Genomic DNA, 26,500 nt, shown 5'->3' with positions numbered 1-26,500 from the left:
AACCTCCAAACTACACCCTAACCAGTAACCATCCCAAAATAAACCTACACCCTTCAACCCAAAACTACACCCTAACCAGTAGCCATCCCAAAATCAACCTACACCCTTCAACCCCAAACTACACCCTAACCAGTAACCATCCCAAAATAAACCTACACCCTTCAACCCCAAACTACACCCTAACCAGTAACCATCCCAAAATAAACCTACACCCATCAACCCCAAACTACACCCTAACCAGTAACCATCCCAAAATAAACCTATCCCCTTCAACCCCAAACTACACCCTAACCAGTAACCATCCCAAAATAAACCTACACCCATCAACCCCAAACTACACCCTAACCAGTAACCATCCCAAAATAAACCTACACCCATCAACCCCAAACTACACCCTAACCAGTAACCATCCCAAAATAAACCTATCCCCTTCAACCCCAAACTACACCCTAACCAGTAACCATCCCAAAATAAACCTACACCCATCAACCCCAAACTACACCCTAACCAGTAACCATCACAAAATAAACCTATCCCCTTCACCCTCCAAACTACACCCTAACCAGTAACCATCCCAAAATAAACCTACACCCTTCAACCCCAAACGTGTCTCTGCTAGCCCCTCATTACCACAGAACCTCTCTGCAGTGATCCAGGAAATACTCCAGGCTCTAGTAATTTCATAGGCTATAACTTATCCGAAAGACTTCAGGTAGGACCCAGTTTTTCAGGTCAGGTCACATGGTCAGGAAACCCTGTCTCTGGATATATTACTGGTGCTCTAGCCAGTGATCATTAGGTCAGGCCTGAATGCCCTCATATAATGAGAGCGCTGTTTGGGGATTTGTTCTAGTAACGATAGAGAAAGGGCAGGCTTAAGCAATGCACCCTGGGTCTTCGTCTGGGCGCTGGCAGTATTGACGAGCGCTGATCGATGTTAATTGCTAGACAGAATGGCTGTATTGATGAGGCTCCAAGGAGGCAGCAGCCTGCAGGCCTGGCTGGTTGGTTGGTCATCCCCATCCCTAAAGAGAGAGAGAGAGAGAGAGAGAGAGAGAGAGAGAGAGAGAGAGAGAGAGAGAGAGAGAGAGAGAGAGAGAGAGAGAGAGAGAGAGAGAGAGAGGAGAGAGAGAGAGAGAGAGGAGAGAGAGAGAGAGAGAGAGAGAGAGAGAGAGAGAGAGAGAGAGGCAGGCAGCGAGAGAGAGAGTGTTTTAAATATCTTATTTGAAGATCAATAGCCAGGAGCTACAGAGGCAAAGACATGAGCAATTAATATGCTCAGAGAGACGGAGGGAGAGAGAGACGGCGAGAGAGAGACAGAGGGAGAGAGAGACGGAGGGAGAGAGAGAGAGACGGAGGGAGAGAGAGACAGAGAGAGAGAGAGAGAGAGAGAGAGAGAGAGAGAGAGAGAGAGAGAGAGAGAGAGAGAGAGAGAGAGAGAGAGAGAGAGAGAGAGAGAGGCAGGCAGCGAGAGAGAGAGTGTTTTAAATATCTTATTTGAAGATCAATAGCCAGGAGCTACAGAGGCAAAGACATGAGCAATTAATATGCTCAGAGAGACGGAGGGAGAGAGAGACGGCGAGAGAGAGACAGAGGGAGAGAGAGACGGAGGGAGAGAGAGAGAGACGGAGGGAGAGAGAGACAGAGGGACAGATAGACAGAGGGAGGGAGGGAGAGAGAGAGACGGAGGGAGAGAGAGACAGAGAGAGAGATAGACAGAGGGAGAGAGAGATAGACAGAGGGAGAGAGAGTTACGGAGGGAGAGAGAGACGGAGGGAGAGAGAGACGGAGGGAGAGAGAGACGGAGGGAGAGATAGACAGAGGGAGAGATAGACAGAGGGAGAGATAGACAGAGGGAGAGATAGACAGAGGGAGAGATAGACAGAGGGAGAGATAGACAGAGGGAGAGGGAGAGATAGGTGATAAAAAGAGAGAGGGGGGAATTAAAGATAGAAAATGAATGCAAGAAAGACTTATGTGAGTGGGAGAGGAAGAGAAGGAGAAATTGAGAAAAAATAAAGAAATTGAGAAGTGTGCAGAAGGACTTGTACGTTCCTGTACATTACCACAATCACACCATGAGCAGTTAATCATGAAACATCTCCACCTTTCTTCTTCATGGAGAGTTCTTTCTTCCTGTCCACGCGATGGACGGAGAACCCCGCTGGAAAAGCCTGAGGTACCTTTGGATTTGCTATTTCAGTTGGCTATGTCGCTGTCGGATCATCTTTTACCCATCAGTAAAAAGAGCATCTATTCAAATAAAATAAAGTTGTATTTGTCACATGTGCCGGTGTAGACCTTACAGTGAAATGCTTACTTACAAGCCCTTAACCAACAATGCTTTAAGAAGTTTTTAAGAAAAATAAGTGTTAAGTAAAAAATAGAAAATAACAAAATTAAACTAACAAATAATTAAAGAGCAGCAGTAAAATAACTTTAGCGAGACTATATACAGGGGGTACCGGTACAGAGTCAATGGTGCGGGGGCACCGGTTAGTCGAGGAAATGTAGGTAATATGTACATATAGGTAGAGATATTAAAGTGACTATGCATAGATAATAACCAGAGAGTAGCAGCAGCGTAAAAGAGGGGTCCTGGTAGCCATTTGATTTGCTGTTCAGGAGTCTTATGGCTTGGGGGTAGAAGCTGTTAAGAAGCCTTTTGGACCTAGAATTGGCGCTCTGGTACCGCTTGCAGTGCGGTAGCAGAGAGAACAGTCTATGACTAGGGTGGCTGGAGTCTTTGACAATTTTTAGGGCCTTCCTCTGACACCGCCTGGAATAGAGCTACTGGATGGCAGGAAGCTTGGCCCCAGTGATGTACTGGGCCGTACGCACTACCCTCTGTAGTGCCTTGCGGTCGGAGGCCGAGCAGTTGCCATACCAGGCAGTGATGCAATCAGCTGCACTTATTGATGAAGCCAGTGACTGATGTGGTGTACTCATCAATGCCATCGGAGGAATCCCAGAACATATTCCAGTATGTGCTAGCTAAACAGTCCTGTAGCTTAGCATCTGCTTCATCTGACCACTTTCTTATTGACCGAGTCACTGGTGCTTCCTGCTTTAGGAATCAGGAGGATATAAATATGGTCAGATTTGCCAAATGAAAGGCGAGAGAGAGGTTCGTACGCGTCTCTGTGTGGAGTAAAGGTGGTCTAAAGGTTTTTTCCCTCTGGTTGCACATTTTTCATGCTGGTAGATATGAGATAAAACGGATTTAAGTTTCCCTGCATTAAAGTCCCCTGCCACTAGGAGCACCGCCTCTGGATGAGTGTTTTCCTGTTTGCTTATGGCCGTATACAGCTCATTGAGTGCGTTCTTAGTGCCAGCATCAGTTTGTGGTGGTAAATAGACAGCTACGAAGAATATAGATGAAAACTCTTGATAAGTAGTCTACAGCTAATTATGAGATGCTCTACCTCAGGCGAGCATAACCTCGAGACTTCCTTAGATTTTGTGCACCAGCTGTTGTTTACAAATATACATAGACCGCCACCCCTTGTCTTACCAGAGGCCGCTGTTCTATCCTGCCGAAAAAAGCTTAAAACCCACCACCAGCTATATGTTATTCATGTTGTCGTTCAGCCACGACTCGGTGAAACATAAGATATTACAGTTTTTAATGTCTCGTTGGTAGGATATACGTGATTGTAGTTTATCTATTTTATTTTGCATTGATTGTACGTTGGCTAATAAGACCAATGGTAAAGGGAGACCCGCTCGGCGTCTGATTCTGACAGGACACCCAGATCTTCGTCCCTGATATCTTCATCTTTTTCTCCTGCGAATGACAGGATGAGGGCCTTGTCGGGTGTCTGAAGTAAATCTTTCCCGTCCGACTCATTGAAGAAAAAGTATTCCTCCAGCAAGGGGTGAGTAATCGCTGTCCTAATATCTAGAAGCTCTTTTCGGTCATAACACACAGTGGCAGAAACATTATGTAGAAAATAAGTTTAAAATAAAATGAAAGAACACACACAATAGCACAATTGGTTAGGAGATCGTAAAACGGCAGCCATCTCCTCCGGCGCCATTATACATCTATTGGGTAGACGACTTACACAATGGCTGAAAATATAATTCTTCAAGGTGACATCTATACACCACTCCATAGCTAGATAGCCACAAAATACACTTGAAGTGAAATGGACTCCCATCGAGTCACTCCTTCTGATGGGCAGGGGCGTCATGCATCCCAAAAATCTTAGGGGGAACAAAGTACACTAAAGGTATGTGGACACCTGCTCCTAAAACTTCTCAATCCAAAATCATGGGTGTTAATATGGAGTTGGTCCCCACTTTACTGCTATATCAGCCTCCACTCTTCTGGAAAGGCTTTCCACTAGACGTTGGAACATTACTGCGGGCACTTGCATTCATTCAGCCACAAGAGCATTAGTGAGGTCGGGCACTGAGGTTGGGCGATTAGGCCTAGCTCGCAGTCGACGTTCCAATTCATCCCAAACGTGTTTGATGGGGTTGAGGCCGGGGCTCTGTGCAGGCCAGTCAAGTTTTTCCACAATGATCTCAACAAATCATTTCTGTATGGATCTCACTTTGTGCACGGTGGCATTGTTATGCTGAAACAGGAAAGGGTCTTCCACAAACTGTTGCCACAAAGTTGGAAGCACAGAATCGTCTAGAATGTCATTGTATTCTGTAGCATTAAGATTTCCCCTCACTGGAACTAAGGGGCCTAGCCAGAACCATGAAAAACAGCCCCAGACCATTATTCCTCCTCCACCAAACTTTACAGTTGTCACTATGCATTGGGGCAGGTAGCGTTCTCCTTGCATCCGCCAAACCCAGATTTGTCCGTCGGACTGCCAGATGGTGAAGCGTGATTCAACACTCCAGAGAAAGTGTTTCCACTGCTCCAGAGTCCAATGGCTGCAATCTTTACACCACTCCAGACGACACTTGGCATTGCGCATGGCAATCTTGGGCTTGTGTGCGACTGCTCACCCATTTCATGAAGCTCCCGACGAACAGTTATTGCGCTGACGTTGCTTCCAGGGACAGTTTGGAACTCGGTAGTAAGTGTTGCAACCGAGGACAGACGATTTGTTCGCGCTACACGCTTCAGCACTCGCCGGTCCTGTTCTGTGAGCTGTGTGGCCTACCACTTTGTGGTGAGCCGTTGTTGCTGCTAGACGTTTCCACTTCACAGTAACAACACTTACAGTTGACCGGGGCAGCTCTAACAGTGCAAACTTGACAAACTGACTTGTTGGAAAGGTGGCGTCCTATGACGATCTCTTCAGTATGTGCTATTCTACTGCCAATGTTTCCCTATGGAGATTATATGGCTGTGTGCTCGGTTGTATACACCTGTCAGCAAATCAAATTAAATCAAATGTATTTATAAAGCCCTTCTTACATCAGCTGATATCTCAAAGTGCTGTACAGAAACCCAGGGTAAAACCCCAAACAGCAAGCAATGCAGGAATAGAAGCACGGGTGGGCCTGAGATAGCCGACTCCACTATTCTAAAATATGTATATTTCTCTGCATATCTAAGCATACCTCTTAAAATTTCTGTATCCTCCTGACTGGTGGTTATTTTTTAAATACTGGTAAAAGTTTGAAAGGAATGTGAGTATAATTCAGTACATTTAGTTATTGCTTGCGTTTCTAAAGTCTACCAACCTTGCCAGCAGGCATGCCAGTTAAGATATACAAGCTAGCTACTCTATGTAACGGTATTCCTCCTCCTCTACAACCGAAGAGGAGGAGTAGTGATTGAACCAAGGCGCAGCGGGTTGTGATGACATAATTTTAATAAAACAAGACGGGAAAAACACGAAACGAAACCACTTGAAATAATTAACAAAATAACAAAACAAATGTAGACAAACCTGAACTATACGAACTTACATATAACACTAAGAACGCACGAACAGGGAAAATAGATTACACAAAAGGAACGATGTACAAACAAACCGAACAGTCCAGTATGGTGCGACAAACACTGACACAGGAGACAACCACCCACAACGAACACTGTGAAACAACCTACCTAAATATGACTCTCAATTAGAGGAAACGCCAAACACCTGCCTCTAATTGAGAGCCATACCAGGCAACCCTTAAACCAACATAGAAACAGAAAACATAGAATGCCCACCCAAACTCACGTCCTGACCAACTAACACATACAACAAACTAACAGAAATAGGTCAGGAACGTGACACTCTATCTTGATTGATAGCTACCAAGAAGCCATTTCAGGCTACTTATGAGGTTGGGAGACTGGGAACCTATCTGGGCTAGCTAAAACCAACTTCATAAAATTGCTAGGTGGCTAGTTTTTTAACATAAAACAATTTTTGATTTGATTTATACAGGCCACATCTGAAGGGACACGTGCCCCTGTGCTTCATATGGGCATGACACATCTGAATTGGGGTATTTCTGCAACTCTCAAAGTCTATTAAAGACCATGTTTAAATAACCCCAATTACTAAGAGCAAGCTGGGGCAAAGGAATGCCCCTTGTAATGACTGGCGCCCCCTGTGGTGTGTTGGAGTAAACAGCGGTCACATGTGTGTCTGTTTGAACCTGTGGTCCAGCGGGCTGTGGTCAGCCAGGTGGTTTATAAGAAGTGCCCTCCTGCCCTGGCCTGGCTAGCTGGACACCAGGCAGGCCAAAGGAGTAAACTATCCACCCAGACACAGGTGCAGGGACGGGAAGAGGGCCAGGAGCTCTTCTATTGAACATGACTTAAAAGCCATTCAACCACAGTACCCCTACCCAGCCCCGCGAGGCCACGTAGCTGCTGTCATGTGCGCGCGCGTGTGTGCATGCGTGCGTGTGTGTGTGTGAGAGAGAGAGAGAGAGAGAGAGAGAGAGAGAGAGAGAGAGAGAGAGAGAGAGAGAGAGAGAGAGAGAGAGAGAGAGAGAGAAAGGTATGGAAGGATTGTTGTGTTGGCTTGGCTGACCGTCTGCGGTTCTGTGGCGGTGAGAGAGAGAGTTGGGAGCGCAGAGCGGGCGTTGCTGCCGAAATCCCTGAGAAATGTTCGTTTTGGATCCGAGTCCATACTTACATACCGCCCTCCCACTTTTCAAGCGGACTGTCTCTCACTCTCTGTTTCATTTTCCCCTATTAAGGTTGAACTTATAAGTTATGAAACGAAGAGTCAAAATACATCACTTTTTAAAGCCATATATATAATTCTTGACTTGGAGGGTCTGCTCTGCTAGTCGTGCCCCCCACCCTCCTCTCTTCCCGTTCCTGCGGGCTCGCCCCACCATGGGTCCAGCGCAGAGGGGTAGCAGTGGTCGGGTTTCTCTTTCACTGAGGCGAGGAGTAATCTAAGGGCAAAAGTAACTCGCCTCTTTTATTCCCCAGGGAGTTGTGAAAGGTGGCAAAAGAGCAGAGAAACCCACATAAACCCGTGTTTTGTGGAGATTTGTAAAAACTCAGCATTGTTGCCCCTTCCCCCCTTACTTGCAGTCAGTGACATGTCCAACACGGTTTTGCCGGAGTTGGTCGGCATCACATAGCGACTGACTGATCTAATTTTGATCCATTAAGTGTGTGTGTGAGAGAGTGGGTGCGGGGGGGGGGGGGGGGGGCAGCAGAGGGAGAGTTGGCTGGTGGTGAGAAGGAGGGAGCGGTGGATTGATCCACGGCTGTTAAAATCTTGTTCTTTTTTTTCTTGGAGTGAGGTTTGTGCCTGCCGACTGATTCGCCTATCCCATACAGCAATCCCATCCACGGCAAAGACACGCTTTTTGCGGAAGGAAAATCTTTTCTTCTTTTTTTAAAGCGAAAACCAACATACATGTTGGAGCTGGAGAAAAGCCGCAGCTGTGTCCTTTTTGTGTTTTCCTCTCGCCACTGATTGAAAGAAGGAAGCAGAGAGAGAGAGGGAGAGAAGGTGCGGGTTCTGGGGTCGATTTGTCAATGTGATTAGGTAAACGTCGTTTCAAGTGCACGCATTCACTTGACCTTTATCTCTTTCTCAACAGAAGTAGACCCGTTTCTTCTGTTCTGCAACGCGCGGATCCTTGAACACATATACACGTATACACGTTGTTGTTTTTTCAGGAAAACTGCTAACTTTCTATTTAAACATAAAAATATCAGAGAGCTTTTTTTCCCCTTCAAACAGTTTCGAGGTGATGTAATCGTTCTGTGTTTTGGTTGGTATTGTGTCGGAGCTCTGGGAGGACTGCAGCCAGGCAACTTGCGGCTGAGACAGACGGGGAAGTCAGGGAAATCAGGTGCAGAGAGCGGCTTTCATTTCCGTGCTGTCGCGGGTGGCTGGGTCCGCCACCCAGTCACAGCTGTTCCCATCCTCTCCAATTCCCCCTCCCTCTATCACTACATCCCTCCTCTCTCTCACTCCCCCTCACCTCTTCCCTTTCATTCAACTCTCTCCATCTCCCTCTGAGCTGGACCGCTCCGTGCTTTTCTCCACTCTACTGGACACTGTTGTTCGGTGTCCCCCGGGCCAGAGACTTCGTGACCCATCGTGCGGTAGTAGCCATGACCGAGCCCGCCCTGCAGCACCCGGCGCCCGCAGAGCCCCCTACTCCACGCCGCCCTCGCCTCCAGCCCGTCCAGGTACCCCGCCTCCCACAGCGCCTTACCTTGCCTCGCAGGGACTAGAGACCTCTTTCTGCGTCTCATATCTTCAAATTCGTCTAATGTGGAATTCTCTCAGAAGAAAGTTATTGACCTAGTATAAGCCTTATTGTAGCACCAAAACACCAGGACGAACGTGAATTACACATAACGTAGCGGGGGAGTCGATTGGACTTCAGCAGCTGTCAGCCGTGACGGCGCTTTCACCTGTTCCTCTCAAGCCCGGAGGCTACAGCTGTTTGATGCCCTAACCTCTCCCCGCGCTCCGCCCCTCCCCGCGCTCCACCAGCCATAGTGACAGCCAAGAAAGGTAGCCCTCTGGTCACAGTGGCACGGCCACCCCGCCCCGCCACACCCCACCCACCGCAAGCCGATGCCAACGAGAGTGTCTGCTGACTCTTTGACCCTCCACTCCATCCAACGGATTATAAACACACAAGTGAACTCTCCGGACTGTCGGACCGGCTCTGACCGACAAGGAGACTGACTCTGGGCGAAGTTCCGTAGTGGAGGGGGGAAGAGATGCGGTCCCTTCTCTCCACGCTCGCTGTCTTGTAAGTCTCTCTAACAACACATTTCTCAAGAATGTTATTGATATATAAAACAACTTATGTTTCAGTCATATATATATATATATATATAAGACTCAAACATAAATTGCTTTATATATAGGGTTTCTCTGGGTATTTATTTGACTGTCATCTCTCCCATATGTCACCATAGAAACGTTTCAAGATAGGTCAGGTTGTAATTGGCAAACGTTTCAGTGTCCCTGGGTTAGAGTTTGGGCTATGCCACTCGGACTTGTCATAAACACCTTTATAACCCTTATTGCTGGTGTTGTTGATGTTGACCAATTCAATTGGACCTTGGTTTATATGAAGTAGAGTGCAGTAATTGAATTGAATCATAGTCTACACACTATCGCAAACTTTCATTGGATCATAGGCTACAACAATATCTAATGGAATAGGAAAATGCTGACATGCCAACTGCCACTGTGTTAAAGGATAGAGTGGAGTGCCTGCGGTTGACTATTTGAGGTGTGTCCCGTTAAAAGCCAGGAATTTATTTGTCTTTCTTTGTGTCGGCTGTATTTCTCCCAGATGGAAGTCATCTCCAGATAGTTCTAATTCTCTTGCTCAGACAACCTGTACAGGGTGCTCTCTCTCTCTCTCTCTCTCTCTCTCTCTCTCTCGCTCTCTCTCTCTCTCTCTCTCTCTCTCTCTCTCTCTCTCTCTCTCTCTCTCTCTCTCTCACTCTCTCTCTTATTGGAATGAGAAACATATATAAATGTACATTGCCAAACAGGGTTGGGGATTACATGTAAGGGATTACAAAAACGGTAACTGTAATCCGTTACGTTACCAGCAAATTACAGATTACAGATACTTTTTAAATACTTAATGATTCTGTCGTAAATTTGTTCCACCTGAGCGAGTCTGATCACAAATCAGAGACCGCTATGATGAAACACCAAATGTGTTTGGTCATCGCCGGGTTTTCCAAATGGTGCGACTGCTGTCGGCATCCAAAGATTATCCAATTTGAATAAAAGATTGGAGGTAAGGGTGACAGCAGTGGTGTAGTCTACGGCGATACGGATATCTACATAACGCATTGATGTGAATCACACAGCTGCTCTCTCGTTAAGCTATTTACGATTTACGTATTGTGGTTGTTGTGGATGGCTGTTCACGAATCTAAATGTGTATTTGAACCCAATGATGGTTGAATTCAAGAAGTTTAAGCTGCCTATCAATCATTGTTTTTGAAACCAGTGGACGGCAAGTGAAAAATGCGCTCTTGCAACAGCAGCATAGTGCGGATCCCAGCCTATGGAATCAAAGTGGAGCTATTATTGCTCAATCAAATTCATGCAGATTTTTTTCCTCCGGAGAACTAATGGACACTTACTCAAACTCGCACACGTTTAAAAGACTTAACGGGGAAATCTGTATAAATACTTATACATACAGTTGAAGTCGGAAGTTTACATACACTTAGGTTGGAGTCATTAAAACTCGTTTTTCAACCACTCCACATATTTATTGTTAACAAACTATAGTTTTGGCAAGTCGGTTAGGCAAGTCGGCTACTTTGTGCATGACACAATTAGTTGTTCCAACAATTGTTTACAGACAGATTATTTCAGTTATAATTCACTGTATCACAATTCCAGTGGGTCAGAAGTTTACATACACTAATTTGACTATGCCTTTAAACAGCTTGGAAAATTCCAGAAAATGATGTCATGGCTTTAGAAGCTTCTGATAGGCTAATTTACATCATTTGAGTCAATTGGAGGTGTACCTGTGGATGTATTTCAAGGCCTACCTTCAAGCTCAGTGGCTCTTTGCTTGACATCATGGGAAAATCAAAAGAAATCAGCCAAGACCTCAGAAAATAAATTGTAGACCTCCACAAGACTGGTTCATCCTTGGGAGCAATTTCCAAACACCTGAAGGTACCACGTTCATCTGTACAAATAATAGTATGCAAGTATAAACACCATGGGACCACGCAGCCGTCATACCGCTCAGGAAGGAGCCGCGTTCTGTCTCCTAGAGATGAACGTACTTTGGTGCGAAAAGTGCAAATCAATCCCAGAACAACAGCAAAGGAGCTGGTGAACATGCTGGAGGAAACAGGTACCAAAGTATCTATAGCCACAGTAAAACAAGTCCTATATCGACATAACCTGAAAGGCCGCTCAGCAAGGAAGAAGCCATTGCTCCAAAACCGTCATAAAAAAGCCAGACTACGGTTTGCAACTGCACATGGAGAAATGTCCTCTGGACTGATGAAACAAACATTTGGCCATAATGACCATCGTTATATTTGGAGGAAAAAGGGGGACGCTTGCAAGCCGAAGAACACCATCCCAACCGTGAAGCACGGGGGTGGCAGTATCATGTTGTGGGGGTGCTTTGCTGCAGGAGGGACTGGTACACTTCACAAAATAGATGGCATCATGAGGCAGGAAAATTATGTGGATATATTGAAGCAACATCTCAAGACATCAGTCAGGAAGTTAAAGCTTGGTCACAAATGCTTCTTCCAAATGGACAAGGACCACAAGCATACTTCCAAAGTTGTGGCAAAATGGCTTAAGGACAACAAAGTCAAGGTATTGGAGTGGCCATCACAAAGCCCTGACCTCAATCCCATAGAAAATTTGTGGGCAGAACTGAAAAAGTGTGTGCGAGCAAGGAGGCCTACAAACCTGACTCAGTTACACCAGCTCTGTCAGGCGGAATGGACCAAAATTCACCCAACTTAATGTGGGAAGCTTGGGGAAGGCTACCCAAAACGTTTGATCCAAGTTAACCAATTTAAAGGCAATGCTACCAAATACTAATTGCGTGTATGTGAACTTCTGTGTGTGTGATAAATGTGATAAAATAAATAAAACCTGAAATGAATCATTCTCTCTACTATTATTCTGACATTTCACATTCTTAAAATAAAGTGGTGATCCTAACTGACCTAAAATTGAATTTTAACTAGGATTAAATGTCAGGAATTGTGAAAAACTGAGTTTAAATGTTTTTGGCTAAGGTATATGTAAATTCACGACTTCAACTGTATATATATATATACTACCATTTAAACATTTGGGGTCACTTAGAAATGCCCTTGTTTTTGAAAGAAAAGCAAATTTTTTGTCCATTAAAATAACATCAAATTGATCAGAAATACAGTGTAGACATTGTTAATGTTGTAAATTACTTTTGTAGCTGGAAACGGCAGATTTTTTAATGGAATATCTACATAGGTTTACAGAGGCCCATTATCAGCAACCATCACTCCTGTGTTCCAATGGCACGTTGTGTTAGCTAATCCAAGTTTATAATTTTAAAAGGCTAATAAATCATTAGAAAACCCTTTTGCAATTATGTTAGCACCGCTGAAAACTGTTCTGATTAAAGGAGCAATAAAACGGGTCTTCTTTAGATTACTTGAGTATCTGGAGCATCAGCATTTGTGGGTTCGATTACAGGCTCAACATGGCCAGAAACAAAGTACTTTCTTCTGAAGCTCATCAGTCTATTCTTGTTCTGAGAAATTAAGGCAATTCCATGTGAGAAATTGCCAAGAAACTGAAGATCTCGTACAACACTGTGTACTACTCCCTTCACAGAACAGCACAAACTGGCTACAACCAGAATAGAAAGAGGAGTGGGAGGCCCTGGTGCACAACTGAGCAAGAGGACAAGTACATTAGAGTGTCTAGTTTGAGAAACAGACGCCTCAGTCTTCAACTGGCAGATTCATTAAATAGATCCCGCAAAACAACAGTCTCACCGTCAATAGTGAAGAGGCGACTCCAGGATGCTGGCCTTCGACATCAAAACTATGAAACAACACATATGGAATCATGTAGTAACCAAAAAAGTGTCAAACAACAGATTCTTCAAAGTAGCCACCCTTTGCCTTGACAGCTTTGCACACTCTTGGCATTCTCTTAACCAGTTTCATGAGGTAGTCACTTGGAATGCATTTCAATTAACCGGTGTGCATTGTTAATTTGTGGAATTTCTTTCCTTCTTAATGCATTTGAGCCAATCAGTTGTTTTGTGAGAAGGTCGGGGGAGGAGGGGACCGCCACAGGAAAGGAAGACACAGAGTTACCTCTGCTGCAGAGGATAAGTTCATTAGAGTTACCAGCCTCAGAAATTGCAGCCTAAATACATTGCAGCCTAGTTCAAGTAACAGACACATGTTAACATCATATGTTCATAGGAGAAAACCTGGGACGCCGCCCATGTGCACCTGCAACGGGCCGTGAGGCGGCAGAAGGCGAGCGTAAATCAGGCCTTCATGGTTGATTTGCTGCAAAGAAACCACTACTAGGACAGCTTTGCACACTCTTGGCCACCAATAATAAGAAGAGACTTTCCTGGGCCAAGAAACACAAGCAATGGACTTAGACCGGTGGAAAAATGTCCTTTGGTCTGATGAGTCCAAATTTGAGATTTTTCTTTCCAACCGCCATGTCTTTGTGAGATGCAGAGTAGGTGAACGGATGATCTCTGCATGTGTGGTTCCCACCTTGAAGCATGGAGGAGGAGATGTGATGGTGTGGGGGTGCTTCCCTGGTGACATTGTCAGTGATTTATTTAGAATTCAAGGCACACATGGCTACCACAGCACTCTGCAGAGATACGCCATCCCATCTGGTTTGCACTTAGTGGGACTATAATATATTTTTTCAACTGGACAATGACCCAAAACACACCTCAAGGCTGTGTAAGGGCTATTTGACCAGGATGGAGAATGATAGATTGCTGCGTCAGAAGACCTGGCCTCTCACAATCACCTGACCTCAACCCAATTGAGATGGTTTGGGATGAGTTGGACAGCAGACTGAAGGAAAAGCAGCCAACAAGTGCTCAGCATATGTGGGAACTCCTTCAAGACTGTTGGAAAAGCATTCCTCAGGAAGCTGGTTGAGAGAATGCCAAGAGTGTGCAAAGCTATCATCAAGGAAAAGGATGGCTACTTTGAAGAATCATAAATATAAAATATATTTGGATTTGTTTAAGACATTTTTGGTTACTACATGATTCCATATGTGTTATTTCATGGTTCTGATGTCTTCACTACTTTTCCACAATGTAGAAAATAGTAAAACAAAAAAGAAATAAAGTTGAATGAGTAGCTGTGTTCAAACCTTTGACTGGTACTGTATATATTTCCATTGATTCTTGAAGAATATAACTTATATATGACTCATGAGCTTAGTTCAACTTTCACACCCCATTAGAACCCAAAATATAAGCTTGTTTTTCTCCAATGTTTAGAAACATTGCAAATGTAAACAAACACAACAACCATTTTGTTGTTGCTTCAGCCGTGGATTGGCCCTTTAAACAGCTGCATATTATCAAGATATCAAAGTGTCACCAACAAAAAGGTAAACAATAGGCCTTTAACAAATGCAGCATATTGCATTCATTTTTCACATGTAAATAGCACTTTACAGTAGTGCTCAAAGCATGCCATTCCGTGAGCGCAGCATTTATTTTTCAACTCAAATCAATGATCCCACTCAGTCCTCCATGACAACAAAATCATAAACAACAGTGTAGGGCTGGCTAATATGTCCTTATTTGGGGGTTTATGCTCAGGTAAAACAATTTGGCTAATCTATACTTCCATATTTCCAAGTCCTATTCTTGAAGATCAAGGGTTATAACATTTATTGGAATGACTGGAATTCTGATAGATTTAGGTTTTTAATGTAACGATATAATTTAATCATATTATTATATGTAGTAGAAAGAGATGGGTTAGTAGAAGCCTACATAACCAACCCATAAAATAAAATGTAACATCCATATATGGCCAGCTATGTAAACTTTAACATAGATTTATCCTGCAATAGATGTCGTTCAATTGTTAACACTAGTTTTTGTCTTCTTCTAATGCCTCTTAAGGGGAATGTAATCTAAAAGTAACTGAATGTAATTAGATGGTTTGGGTAATCCAAAAGTTGCGTTACTGATTACAATTCTGGACAGGTAACTAGTCACTGTAACGGATTACATTTAGGCAATAACCTACCCAATCTTGTTGCCAAAGCAAGTGAAATATATAATAAACAAAAGTGAAATAAACAATAAAAATTAACAGTAAACATTACACTCACAAAAGTTCCAAAAGAACAAATGTCATATTATGTCTATATACAGTGTTGTAATTATGTGCAAATAGTTTAAGTACAAAAGGGAAAATAATAAACATAAATATAGGTTGTATTTACAATGGTGTTTGTTATTCACTAGTTGCCCTTTTCTTGTGGCAACAGGTCACAAATCTTGCTGCTGTGATTGCACACTGTGGTATTTCACTCAACAGATATGAGAGTTTGTCAAAATTTGATTTGTTTTCGAATTCTTTGCGGGCCTGTGTAATCTGAGGGAAATATGTCTCTCTAATATGGTCATACGTTTGGAAGTGCAGCTCAGTGTCCACTTCATTTTGTGGGCAATGTGCACATAGCCTGTCTTCTCTTGAGAGCCAGGTCTGCCTTCGGCGGCCTTTCTCAATAGCAAGGTTATGCTCACTGAGTCTGTACATAGTCACAGTGGTCAGGTATTCTGCCGCTGTGTACTCTCTGTTTAGTGCTAAATAGCATTCTAGTTTGCTCAGTTTTTTTGTAAATTCTTTCCAATGTGTCAAGTAATTATATTTTAGTTTTCTCATGATTTGGTTGGTTCTAATTGTGTTGCTATCCTGGGGCTCTGTGGGGTCTGTTTGTGTTTGTGAACAGAGCCCCAGGACCAGCTTGCTAAGGTGGCTTTTCTCCAGGTCTTTTTCTCTGTAGGTGATGGCTTTGATATGGAAGGGAATAGGGAATTTGGGAATCACTTCCATTTAGGTGGTTGTAGAATTTAACGTCTCTTTTCTGGATTTTGATAATTAGCGGGTATCGACCTAATTCTGCTCTGCATTATGTTGTATATATTTTTGCAGAATTCTGCATGCAGAGTCTACATTTGGTGTTAGTCCCATTTTGTGAATTATTGGTTGGTGAGCGGACCCCAAACCTCACAACCATAAAGGGCAATGGGTTCTATAATTGATTCAAGTGTATTTTGTCAGATCCTAATTGGTATGTCGAATGTTATGTATCTTTTGATGGCGTAGAAGGCCCTTCTTGCCTTGTCTCGCAGATCGTTCACAGCTTTGTAGAAGTTACCTGTGGTGCTGATGTTTAGGCCGAGATATGTATTGATGTATTGTTTTGTGTGTGCTCTAGGGCAACAGTGCCTAGATGGAATTTGTATTCACCTTTTTTGGAACACAGACAGAATCTGTGCAGAAGATCTAAGTGCTGCTGTAGGGTGCTGCAGATAGTTCTAGTACCCTCGCCAATTCGTTGATATATATGTTGAAGAGGGTGGGGCTTAAGCTGCCTCCCTGTCTCACTCCCGGACCTGTGGAAAGAAATGTGTTTTTTTTGTTGCCAATTTTAACCGCACACTTGTTGTTTGTGTACATGGATATTATAATGTTGTATGTTTTTCCCCCAACACCACTTAACTATCCATTTGTATAGCAGACCCTCATGCCAAACTGAGTCGAAAGCTTTTTGAAATCAACAAAGCATGAGAAGACTTTGCCTTCGTTTTGGTTTGTTTGTTTGTCAATTAAGGTGTGCAGGGTGAATACAAGGTCTGTCGTACGGTAATTTGGTAAAAGCCAATTTTACATTTGCTCAGTACATTGTTTTCGCTGAGGAAATGTACGATTCTGCTGTTAAAGATAATGAAGAGGATTTTCCCAAGGTTGCTGTTGATGCATATCCCACGGTAGTTATTGGGGTCAAATTTGTCTCCATTTTTGTGGATTGGGGTGATCAGTCCTTGGTTACAAATATTGGGGAAAATGCCAGAGCTGAGGATGATGTTAAAGAGTTTAAATAGAATCTCTCTCTCATTTGAATTGGCCACACCCCACAGGAAGCAGAATGTGTTATTTATTCTACACATCACTACACATTTTTATTTTGACATCATGTGTGTTTTCCAATGTCATGTAGCATTATATGGTTGAAACATTTCATTTCATTACATACATTTCCCAGAAAATACATTTCCCAGAATACATTAAATCAAACATTGCCATATGGAAGAGACAATCTAACATCTCATGACAACTGAAAAATACTGTATGGTATGTGTATTTTTTGCATTTTGATAAAATTATTTGTCAAATGAAAGAGACTGTCATGTTTCACATCTCATCTGAATTGGTTTGTCTTTTTGACAAGATGGCGACGAAAGACATGGGAGCCCTGTTTCTAGCTCCTAGCCAGCTCTGCAGTATTTTTTTTGTGTGTGTGACATTTCCTACAATATTTGCTTAGAATGTTTCTTGCATTATTAGCTTCATCCGGAAATAACTTTTGGATATTAGATCGGCAGTCACTCACAAGCATTTCAAACAGATATGCAACTTCCCTGAACTGGATCCTTTGTTTGAACTTCCCAAGGCAATTCCATTCATCCCAGGGGCTGCTCCAAGACGCTGTCCCCGGAGAAGAGGAATAAGAAGTTGGCTTCTTATTGACTCAGGAGTTGTGGATACCATCCATCGCTCAGAGTATACAGCATTACTTGCTAATGTTCAGTCCCTGGGACAATAAAGTAGACAAGCTCCAAAGAGACATCAGGGACTCTAACATACTCTGTTTCACGGAGTCATGTCTCTCTCCGGATATACTGTCCCTGTTCATTTGGACAGCAGGGTTCTCCATCCATTGTGCAGACAGGAAGAAAGAACTCTCCGGGAAAAAGAAAGGTGTATGTTTCATGATTAACCTCTGTTTTCAATTTTCACCTGAAATGATATACTCAAATCTAACTGCCTGTCGCTCAGGCCCGGAAGCAACGATATGCATATTCTTGGTACCATTTGAAAGGAAACACTTTGAAGTTTGTGGAAATGTAAAAGGAATGTACAGTAGGAGAATATAACACAATAGATCTGGTTAAAGATGATACAAAGGGAAAAAAACTGTTCTTTTGTATTTTTTTTACCATCATCTTTGAAATGCTAGAGAAATGCCATAATGTATTTTTCCAGCCCATGCGCAATATACATTTGGCCACTAGATGGCAGCAGTGTGTGTGCAAAGTTTTTAGACTGATCCAATGATACATTGCATTTTTGTTTGAATTTTTGTATCAAGACTGCCCAAATATGCCTATTGTTTATTAATAACTTTTTATGTTCAAAATTCTCCTCTCCTCAAACAATAGCATGGTATTCTTTCACTGTAATAGCTACTGTAAATTGGATAGTGTAGTTAGATTAACAAGAATTTAAGCTTTCTGTCCTGTGAAATTTTCTTGTTACTTACAACCTCATGCTAATCGCATTAGCCTATGTTAGCTCAACTGTCCCGTGGAAGTGAAGCTGATCCCGAATAAGTTTTTAACTACCCATTGTGTGATTGTGGTAACATACAGGAATTTAAGTCCTTTGTTCTCCCGATCTGGAATATCGAATGCCGACTGCATTACCTCCCGAGATAATTCTCTCATGGAACTACACTGGACTTTGTACAAACTGGAAACCGCATATCCTGAGGCTGCATGCATTTATTGTAATTTTGCTGGAAATTTGAATAAACTAAATCTGAGGAAAACACTACCGAAGTTCTTTCAACACATCTCCTGTGCACTTTTGCCCATTGCTACCAACTCTTCTGGGACGGGGACAAGGCCCTCCCTTCGGCAAATCAGATCATGCCACTATTTGGATTCACCTCTCCTATGGGCAGAAACTTAAACATGAAGTAACCATGGTAAGGACTGTTAAACGTTGGTCAGACCAATTGGAATCTATGCTTTAAGATTGTTTTGATGACACGGTCTGGGATATGTTCTGGGTTGCCTTTGAGAGTAGCATTGATGTATACACTGACTTGGTGACTGAGTTCATCAGGAAGTGCATAGAGGATGTTGTTCCCACTGTGACGATCAGAACTTATCCAAGTCAAAAACCGTAGATGGATGGCACCATTCGTGCAAAACTGAAAACTCGAACCACCGCATTTAACCACAGCAAGGTGACTGGGGACATAGACATATACAAACAGAGCAGCTAAGCCCTCCGTAAGGCAATCAAACAGGCAAACGTCAGTACAGGGATAAAGTGGAGTCGCAATTCAACGGCTCAGACACGAGACGTATGTGGCAGGAACACAAGACAATCCCGGATTATAAAGGGAAAGCCAGCCATTTCGCGGAGACCGATGCCCTTCTCCCAGACAAGCTAAATACCTTCTTTGCCCGCCTCGAGAAAAACACGAGGGATGTGAGCTCTCGTACTCCATGGCCTACGTGAGTAAGACGTTTAAGCGTGTTAACCCTCGCGAGGCTGCCGGCACAGGCCAGCGGGGATCTGAGCCCCGTTCTCAGAGCATGTGTATGGAGAGTTTACAGATATATTCAATCTCTCCCTATCCCATTTGCTTCAAGATGACCACCATTGTTCCTGTACCCAAGAAAGCAAAGGTAACTGAACTAAATGACTATGGGCCTGTAGCATTCACTTCTGGAGTGCTTTGAGAGGCTAGTTAAGGATCACATCACCTTCACCTTACAAAAACACTCTAGACTCACTACAATTTGCATACAGCCCCAACAGATCCAAGGATGATGCAATCACCATCACACTGCAAACTACACACTGCCCTACTCCATCTGTGCAAGATGAATATCTATGTAAGAATGTTGTTTATTGACTACAGCTCAGCCTTCAACACCATAGTGCCCTGCAAGCTCATCACTAAGCTCGGGGCCCTGGGAATGACCCCCGCCCTGTGTAACTGGGTCCTGGACTTCCTGACGGGCTGACTCCAGGTGGTGAAGGTAGGCAACAACACCTCCGCTATGCTGATCCTCTACAATGGGGCCCCACAGGGGTGTGTGCTCAGCCCTCTCCCGTACTCCCTGTTCACCTATGACTGCGTGGCCACTCACATCTCCAACTCAATCATCAAGTTTGCAGATGACATAACAGTGGTAGGCCTGATTACTAACAACAACAAGACCGCCTACAGGGAGGAGGCGAGAACCCTGGCTGAGTGGTGTCAGGAAAATAACCTCTTCCTTAACGTCAACAAAATGAAGAAGCTGATTGTGGAGAGCAGAGAGCACGCCCCATCCACATCGACGGGGAGGAAGATGAACCATTTGGGCTTGGCCCATAAAACCCTCACAAACTTCTACAGATGCACCATTGAGAGCATTCTGTCAGGCTGTATCACCGCCTGGTATGGCAATTGCACCATCCGCTACCACAGGGCTCTCCAGAGGATGGTGCGGTCAACCCAACTCATCACCGGGGTCACACTGCCTACCCTCCAGGACATCTACAGCACACGGTGTCACAGGAAGGCTAAGAAGATCATCAAGGACCTCAGACACCTGAACCATGGCCTGTTCATCTCGTTACCATCTAGAAGGCAGATACAGTACAGGTCTTAAAAATAAAATAAAGTAAAAATCTTCATCATTCTACACACAATACCCCATAACAACATAGCGAAAACAGGTTTTTTGATTTAAAAACAAATGTATAAAAAATAAATAAAAATACCTTATCTACATAAGTATTCAGACCATTTGCTATGAGACTCGAAATTGAGCTCAAGTGGATCCTGTTTCCATCTATCATCCTTGAGATGTTTCTTCAACTTTATTGAAGTCCACCTGTAGTAAATTCAATTGATTCGACATGATTTGGAAAGGCACACACCTGTTTATATAAAGGTCCAACAGTTGACAGTGCATGTCAGAGCAAAAACCATTCCATGAGGTCGAAGGAATTGTCCGTAGAGCTCTGAGACAGGATTGTGTCGAGGCACATATCTGGGTAAGGGTACCAAAACATTTTTGCAGCATTGAAAGTCCCCAACAACACAGTGGCCAAGAACCCGATGGTCACTCTGACAGAGCTCCAGAGTTCCTCTGTGGAGTTTGGAGAACCTTCCAGAAGGACAACCATCTCTGCAGCACTCCACCAATCAGGCCTTTTTGGTAGAGTGGCCAGACAGAAGCCACTCCTCAGTAAAAGGCACATGACAGCCCGCTTGGTTTGCCAAAAGGCACCTAAAGACTCTCAGACCATGAGAAACAAGATTCTCTGGTCTGATGAAACCAAGATTGAACTCTTTCGCCTGAATGCCAAGCGTCACATCTGGAGGAAACCTGGCACCATCCCTACAATGAAGCATGGTGGTGGCAGCATAGTGCTGTGGAGATGTTTTTTAACCACAGGGAGTGGGAGACTAGTGAGGTTCGAGGGAAAGATGGAAGGAGCAAAGTCCAAAGAGATCCTTGATGAAAACCTGCTCCAGAGCGCTCAGGACCTCAGACTGGGGCTAAGATTCACCTTCCAACAGGACAGAGACGCTAAGCACACAGCCAAGACAATGCAGGAGTCTCTAAATGTCCTTGAGTGGCTCATCCAGAGCACGGACTTGAACCTGATCAAACATCTCTGGAGAGACCTGAAGATAGCTGTACAGCAATGCTCTCCATCCAACCTGCCAGAGCTTGAGAGGATTTGCAGAGAAGAATGGAAGAAACTCCCAAAATACAGGTGTGCCAAGCTTGTAGCGTCATACCCAGGAAGACTCGAGGCTGTAATTTTTGCCAAAGGTGCTTCAACAAAGTACTGAGTAAAGGGTCTGAATTCTTATGTAAATGCATTATTTCAGGTTTATTTTATTTTATTTTTTGCAAAGATTTCTTAAAACCTGTGTTTGCTTTGTCATTATGGAGTATTGTGTAAAGATTGATAAGGAAAAAAAACAATTTAATACATTTTAGAATAAGGCTGTCAGGTAACAAAATGTGGAAAAAGTCAAGGGGTCTGAATACTTTCCGAATGCACTGTACATAGTCACTGAACACTGGTCACTTCAATAATGTTTACATACTGTTTTACCCACTTTATACTGTATGTATATACACTGAGTGTACAAAACATTAGGAACACAATGCTTTTTCCATGTCGGACTGACCGACCAGGGGAATCCAAGTGAAAGCTATGATCCCTTATTGATGTTACCTGTTAAATCTGCTTCAAATCAGTGTAGATAAAGGGGAGGAGACAAGTTAAAGAAGGATTTGTTAACCTTGAGAAAATTGAGACATGGATTCTGTATGTGTACCATTCAATGGGTGATTGGGCAAGACAAAATATTTAAGTGCCTTTGAACAGGGTATGGTAGTAGGTGCCAGGCACACCGGTTTGTGTGTCAAGAACTGTATCGCTGCTGGGTTTTTCATACTCAACTGTTTCCCGTGTGTATCAAGAATGGTCCACCACCCAAAGGACATCCAGCCAACTTGACACAACTGTGGGAAGCATTGGAGTCAACAAGGGCCAGCATCCCTGTGGAACGCTTTCAACACCTGTAGAGTCCATGCTCGACTAATTGAGTCTGTTCTGAGGGCAAAAGGGGGGTGCAACTCAATATTAGGAAGGTGTTCTTAATGTTTTGTACACTCAGTGTACTGTATTCTAGTCAAGGCTCATCCTATATAACTACTGCTGTACGCAACTTTTCTATTCATATACTGTCCATACTGTAAATACACACCATCCTATATAACTACTGCTGTAGGAAACTTTTCTATTCATATACTGCCTGTACACACTACCATGTACATATTTATATTCCGGACTCTGACATTGCTCATTCTAACATCTTGATTTCTTTATTTTTCTTTGTTGGCGATTTGTGTGTATTGTTTCGTATTGTTAGGTGTTACTGCATTGTTGGTGCTAGAAACAGAAGCATTTCGCTGCACCTGTGATAACATCTGTAAAATATATGTACTTGACCAATTCAATTTGATTTGGTTTGAATTAAATTGTATTTCCTTCAATTCAAATTCTGCTTCCTGAGGGGTGTGGACAATTCACATTCAATTCAAATTAAGGTGTTGAATTTAATTACATTCGGAAATTCCGAATTGAGTCCAACACTGCTCTACACAAACATGGGTTCAATGTTCTAGCCTCTAACCACTGCTGCACGCTGGGGCCTATAGTGCTATTCTTCTAAAACCACTGCTGCACACTGGGGCCTATAGTGCTATTCCTCTAAAACCACTGCTGCACACTGGGGCCTATAGTGCTATTCTTCTAAAACCACTGCTGCACACTGGGGCCTATAGTGCTATTCCTCTAAAACAGCTGCTGCACACTGGGGCCTATAGTGCTATTCTTCTAAAACCACTGCTGCACGCTGGGGCCTATAGTGCTATTCTTCTAAAACCACTGCTGCACACTGGGGCCTATAGTGCTATTCTTCTAAAACCACTGCTGCACGCTGGGGCCTATAGTGCTATTCCTCTAAAACCACTGCTGCACGCTGGGGCCTATAGTGCTATTCCTCTAAAACCACTGCTGCACACTGGGGCCTATAGTGCTATTCCTCTAAAACCACTGCTGCACGCTGGGGCCTATAGTGCTATTCTTCTAAAACCACTGCTGCACACTGGGGCCTATAGTGCTATTCTTCTAAAACCACTGCTGCACGCTGGGGCCTATAGTGCTATTCCTCTAAAACCACTGCTGCACGCTGGGGCCTATAGTGCTATTCTTCTAAAACCACTGCTGCACGCTGGGGCCTATAGTGCTATTCTTCTAAAACCACTGCTGCACACTGGGGCCTATAGTGCTATTCTTCTAAAACCACTGCTGCACGCTGGGGCCTATAGTGCTATTCCTCTAAAACCACTGCTGCACGCTGGGGCCTATAGTGCTATTCTTCTAAAACCACTGCTGCACGCTGGGGCCTATAGTGCTATTCTTCTAAAACCACTGCTGCACGCTGGGGCCTATAGTGCTATTCTTCTAAAACCACTGCTGCACGCTGGGGCCTATAGTGCTATTCTTCTAAAACCACTGCTGCACGCTGGGGCCTATAGTGCTATTCTTCTAAAACCACTGCTGCACACTGGGGCCTATAGTGCTATTCCTCTAAAACCACTGCTGCACACTGGGGCCTATAGTGCTATTCCTCTAAAACCACTGCTGCACGCTGGGGCCTATAGTGCTATTCTTCTAAAACCACTGCTGCACGCTGGGGCCTATAGTGCTATTCTTCTAAAACCACTGCTGCACGCTGGGGCCTATAGTGCTATTCTTCTAAAACCACTGCTGCACGCTGGGGCCTATAGTGCTATTCCTCTAAAACCACTGCTGCACACTGGGGCCTATAGTGCTATTCCTCTAAAACCACTGCTGCACGCTGGGGCCTATAGTGCTATTCTTCTAAAACCACTGCTGCACACTGGGGCCTATAGTGCTATTCTTCTAAAACCACTGCTGCACGCTGGGGCCTATAGTGCTATTCTTCTAAAACCACTGCTGCACACTGGGGCCTATAGTGCTATTCTTCTAAAACCACTGCTGCACGCTGGGGCCTATAGTGCTATTCCTCTAAAACCACTGCTGCACGCTGGGGCCTATAGTGCTATTCCTCTAAAACCACTGCTGCACACTGGGGCCTATAGTGCTATTCTTCCAAAACCACTGCTGCACACTGGGGCCTATTACTGCTTTAACCACCACTGAGACTTACTTCTCTGCTGCTCAAACCACAACTCCGCTCTGAGGCCTACTGCTCCGCACTGAGGCCTACCACCCTAACCGTTTCTCAACACTGAGGCCCCACTACCTCAACCACTGCTCCATTCTGCAGCCCACAACATTCACCATTACTCCACGCTAGAGTGCCATAGTGAGGCCCACTATACCTTCAAGTCTACTTCACATGGGAGACCTTCAGAGATGCAGGGTTACGATGTCAGCTACATGCTTTTTTTGGCACAGGCCAAAAGTGTAACTAAGCTTTCCTTCTGTCCCTCTTCTAGAACTATGCCTCCCTCATAATGTCTCTATAACTCTCTTGCATTGTTATTCTCCCCCTCTTCTTTCTCTCTTCTCTGCCATTCTCTGCTCTCTCTCTCTTTTTCTCACTGGCATAGTGTGTCTTTGGTCTGGGGAGAGAGGTAGAATCCAGAACTGAAGCACTGTACTCTGTCTCCTCCTCCGCAGTGATGTTTTAACAGCTGAGAGTCCTCACAATGCACAGACACCACCACCTTTTCAGCTGCGCAGGCAGAATGCAGCTTTGGTTTCCCTGGTGTCTGCATCTGTTATCAGCCTCTATGAGCTGATACACCAGCGAAGGGAAAGATGATCAGTGCACTGTTGCATCGGAGGAGTTAGGCTTCTTGTGTGTTTGGGTTGGTGGGGTTTGTAGTATGTGGGTTGAGTGAGTTAAATGTATCATCAGTGGCTGGATCCAAGACTCTTCTCTTCTTCACGTTCTGTCATGCCATAGAAGATGGGGACACCCCTCTTTCTCCAGACACTGTATATCTAGAGGAGGAGTATAGTAGTTTCCTCTCTCTCTCTTTCTCTCTCACCTCCCTCTCTTTATCACCACCTCTCTCCCCTCTCTCTCTCTCTCTCTCTCTCTCTATCACTCTCTCTCCTCACACTCTTCTGTCTTTCTCTCTCCCCTCTCTCTCTCTCTCTTTCTCTCTCTCTATATCACTCTCTCTCCTCTCACACTCTCCTGTCTTTCTCTCTCTCTCTCACTCTCTCTCCTCTCTCTTTCTCTCTTCTGTGCTTTAGTCCAGCTGTCAGCTGCCTGCTGCCCCCGTGCACACACATACATACACACCCTGCACATCTGTGTGTGTGAGGCCATAACTGTGTGGGGGAGTCTCCTCCATCCCTAAACACGGAGCATGGGAGAGGAGCGATATAGAGGGAAGGGGGGGGGGGGGGGGAGGAGGTCGAGAGCTAGAACAGGGGTAGGGAGAGAGGGAGACAGAGATATGGGAGAAGGACAAAGAGAGTGAACAGATAGGAGAGAAGAGGAAACATGTGTACTGCATTTGGGGTGATTGCATGCCACCATGGCCTAAAAATGTTTCATTTTCACATAAAAACTTAATTGTGAGGAAGGATGTTCAACATGCTTTTTACATTTGTATCACAAATCATTTTTGAGAAAATCATGATGAAAGTGTCAATTCTTGGCCCTTTTAAGATAAACTCCATATTTTAGAGCACACTATTAGGAGTATAATGACACCGGGTGTTTGTGGTCTGTATCATGTACACTTCATTGCTCATTATAGCATGTAGAGGTCTGAAAAGGGCCTAAAATGGCCACTTTCTTCAGGATTTTCTCAAAAATGTTTTGTGATACAAATGTAAAAAGCATATCAAACAGCCTCCCTGTAACGGCTCTCGTTGGTGGAAAGAAGAGTGGACCAAGGAGCAGCGTGGTAGGCATACATCGTCTTTTTATTGATGGCACCAAAACAAAATAACAAAGACAGA

General features: G+C 44.1%; 1 protein-coding gene across 1 annotated transcript in view; it reads left to right on the top strand.

The window, feature by feature from the left end:
* The first annotated feature begins 7,678 nt into the window (after window positions 1-7,678).
* LOC129827739 (fibroblast growth factor 18-like) overlaps window positions 7,679-26,500 on the top strand; it is a 30,095-nt gene continuing 11,273 nt past the window's right edge. Inside the window, exon 1 of the mRNA XM_055888849.1 lies at window positions 7,679-9,153. Within this exon, the coding sequence (XP_055744824.1) occupies window positions 9,122-9,153 (32 nt within the window). The 5' untranslated portion in view covers window positions 7,679-9,121. The remainder of the gene's footprint in view (window positions 9,154-26,500) is intronic.

This window comes from Salvelinus fontinalis, chromosome 29, assembly GCF_029448725.1.
Source record: "Salvelinus fontinalis isolate EN_2023a chromosome 29, ASM2944872v1, whole genome shotgun sequence".
Taxonomy (NCBI): Eukaryota; Metazoa; Chordata; class Actinopteri; order Salmoniformes; family Salmonidae; genus Salvelinus; species Salvelinus fontinalis.
The sequence above is the reverse complement of the archived record's forward strand: the minus strand, read 5'-3'. Positions and strand labels throughout refer to the sequence as shown.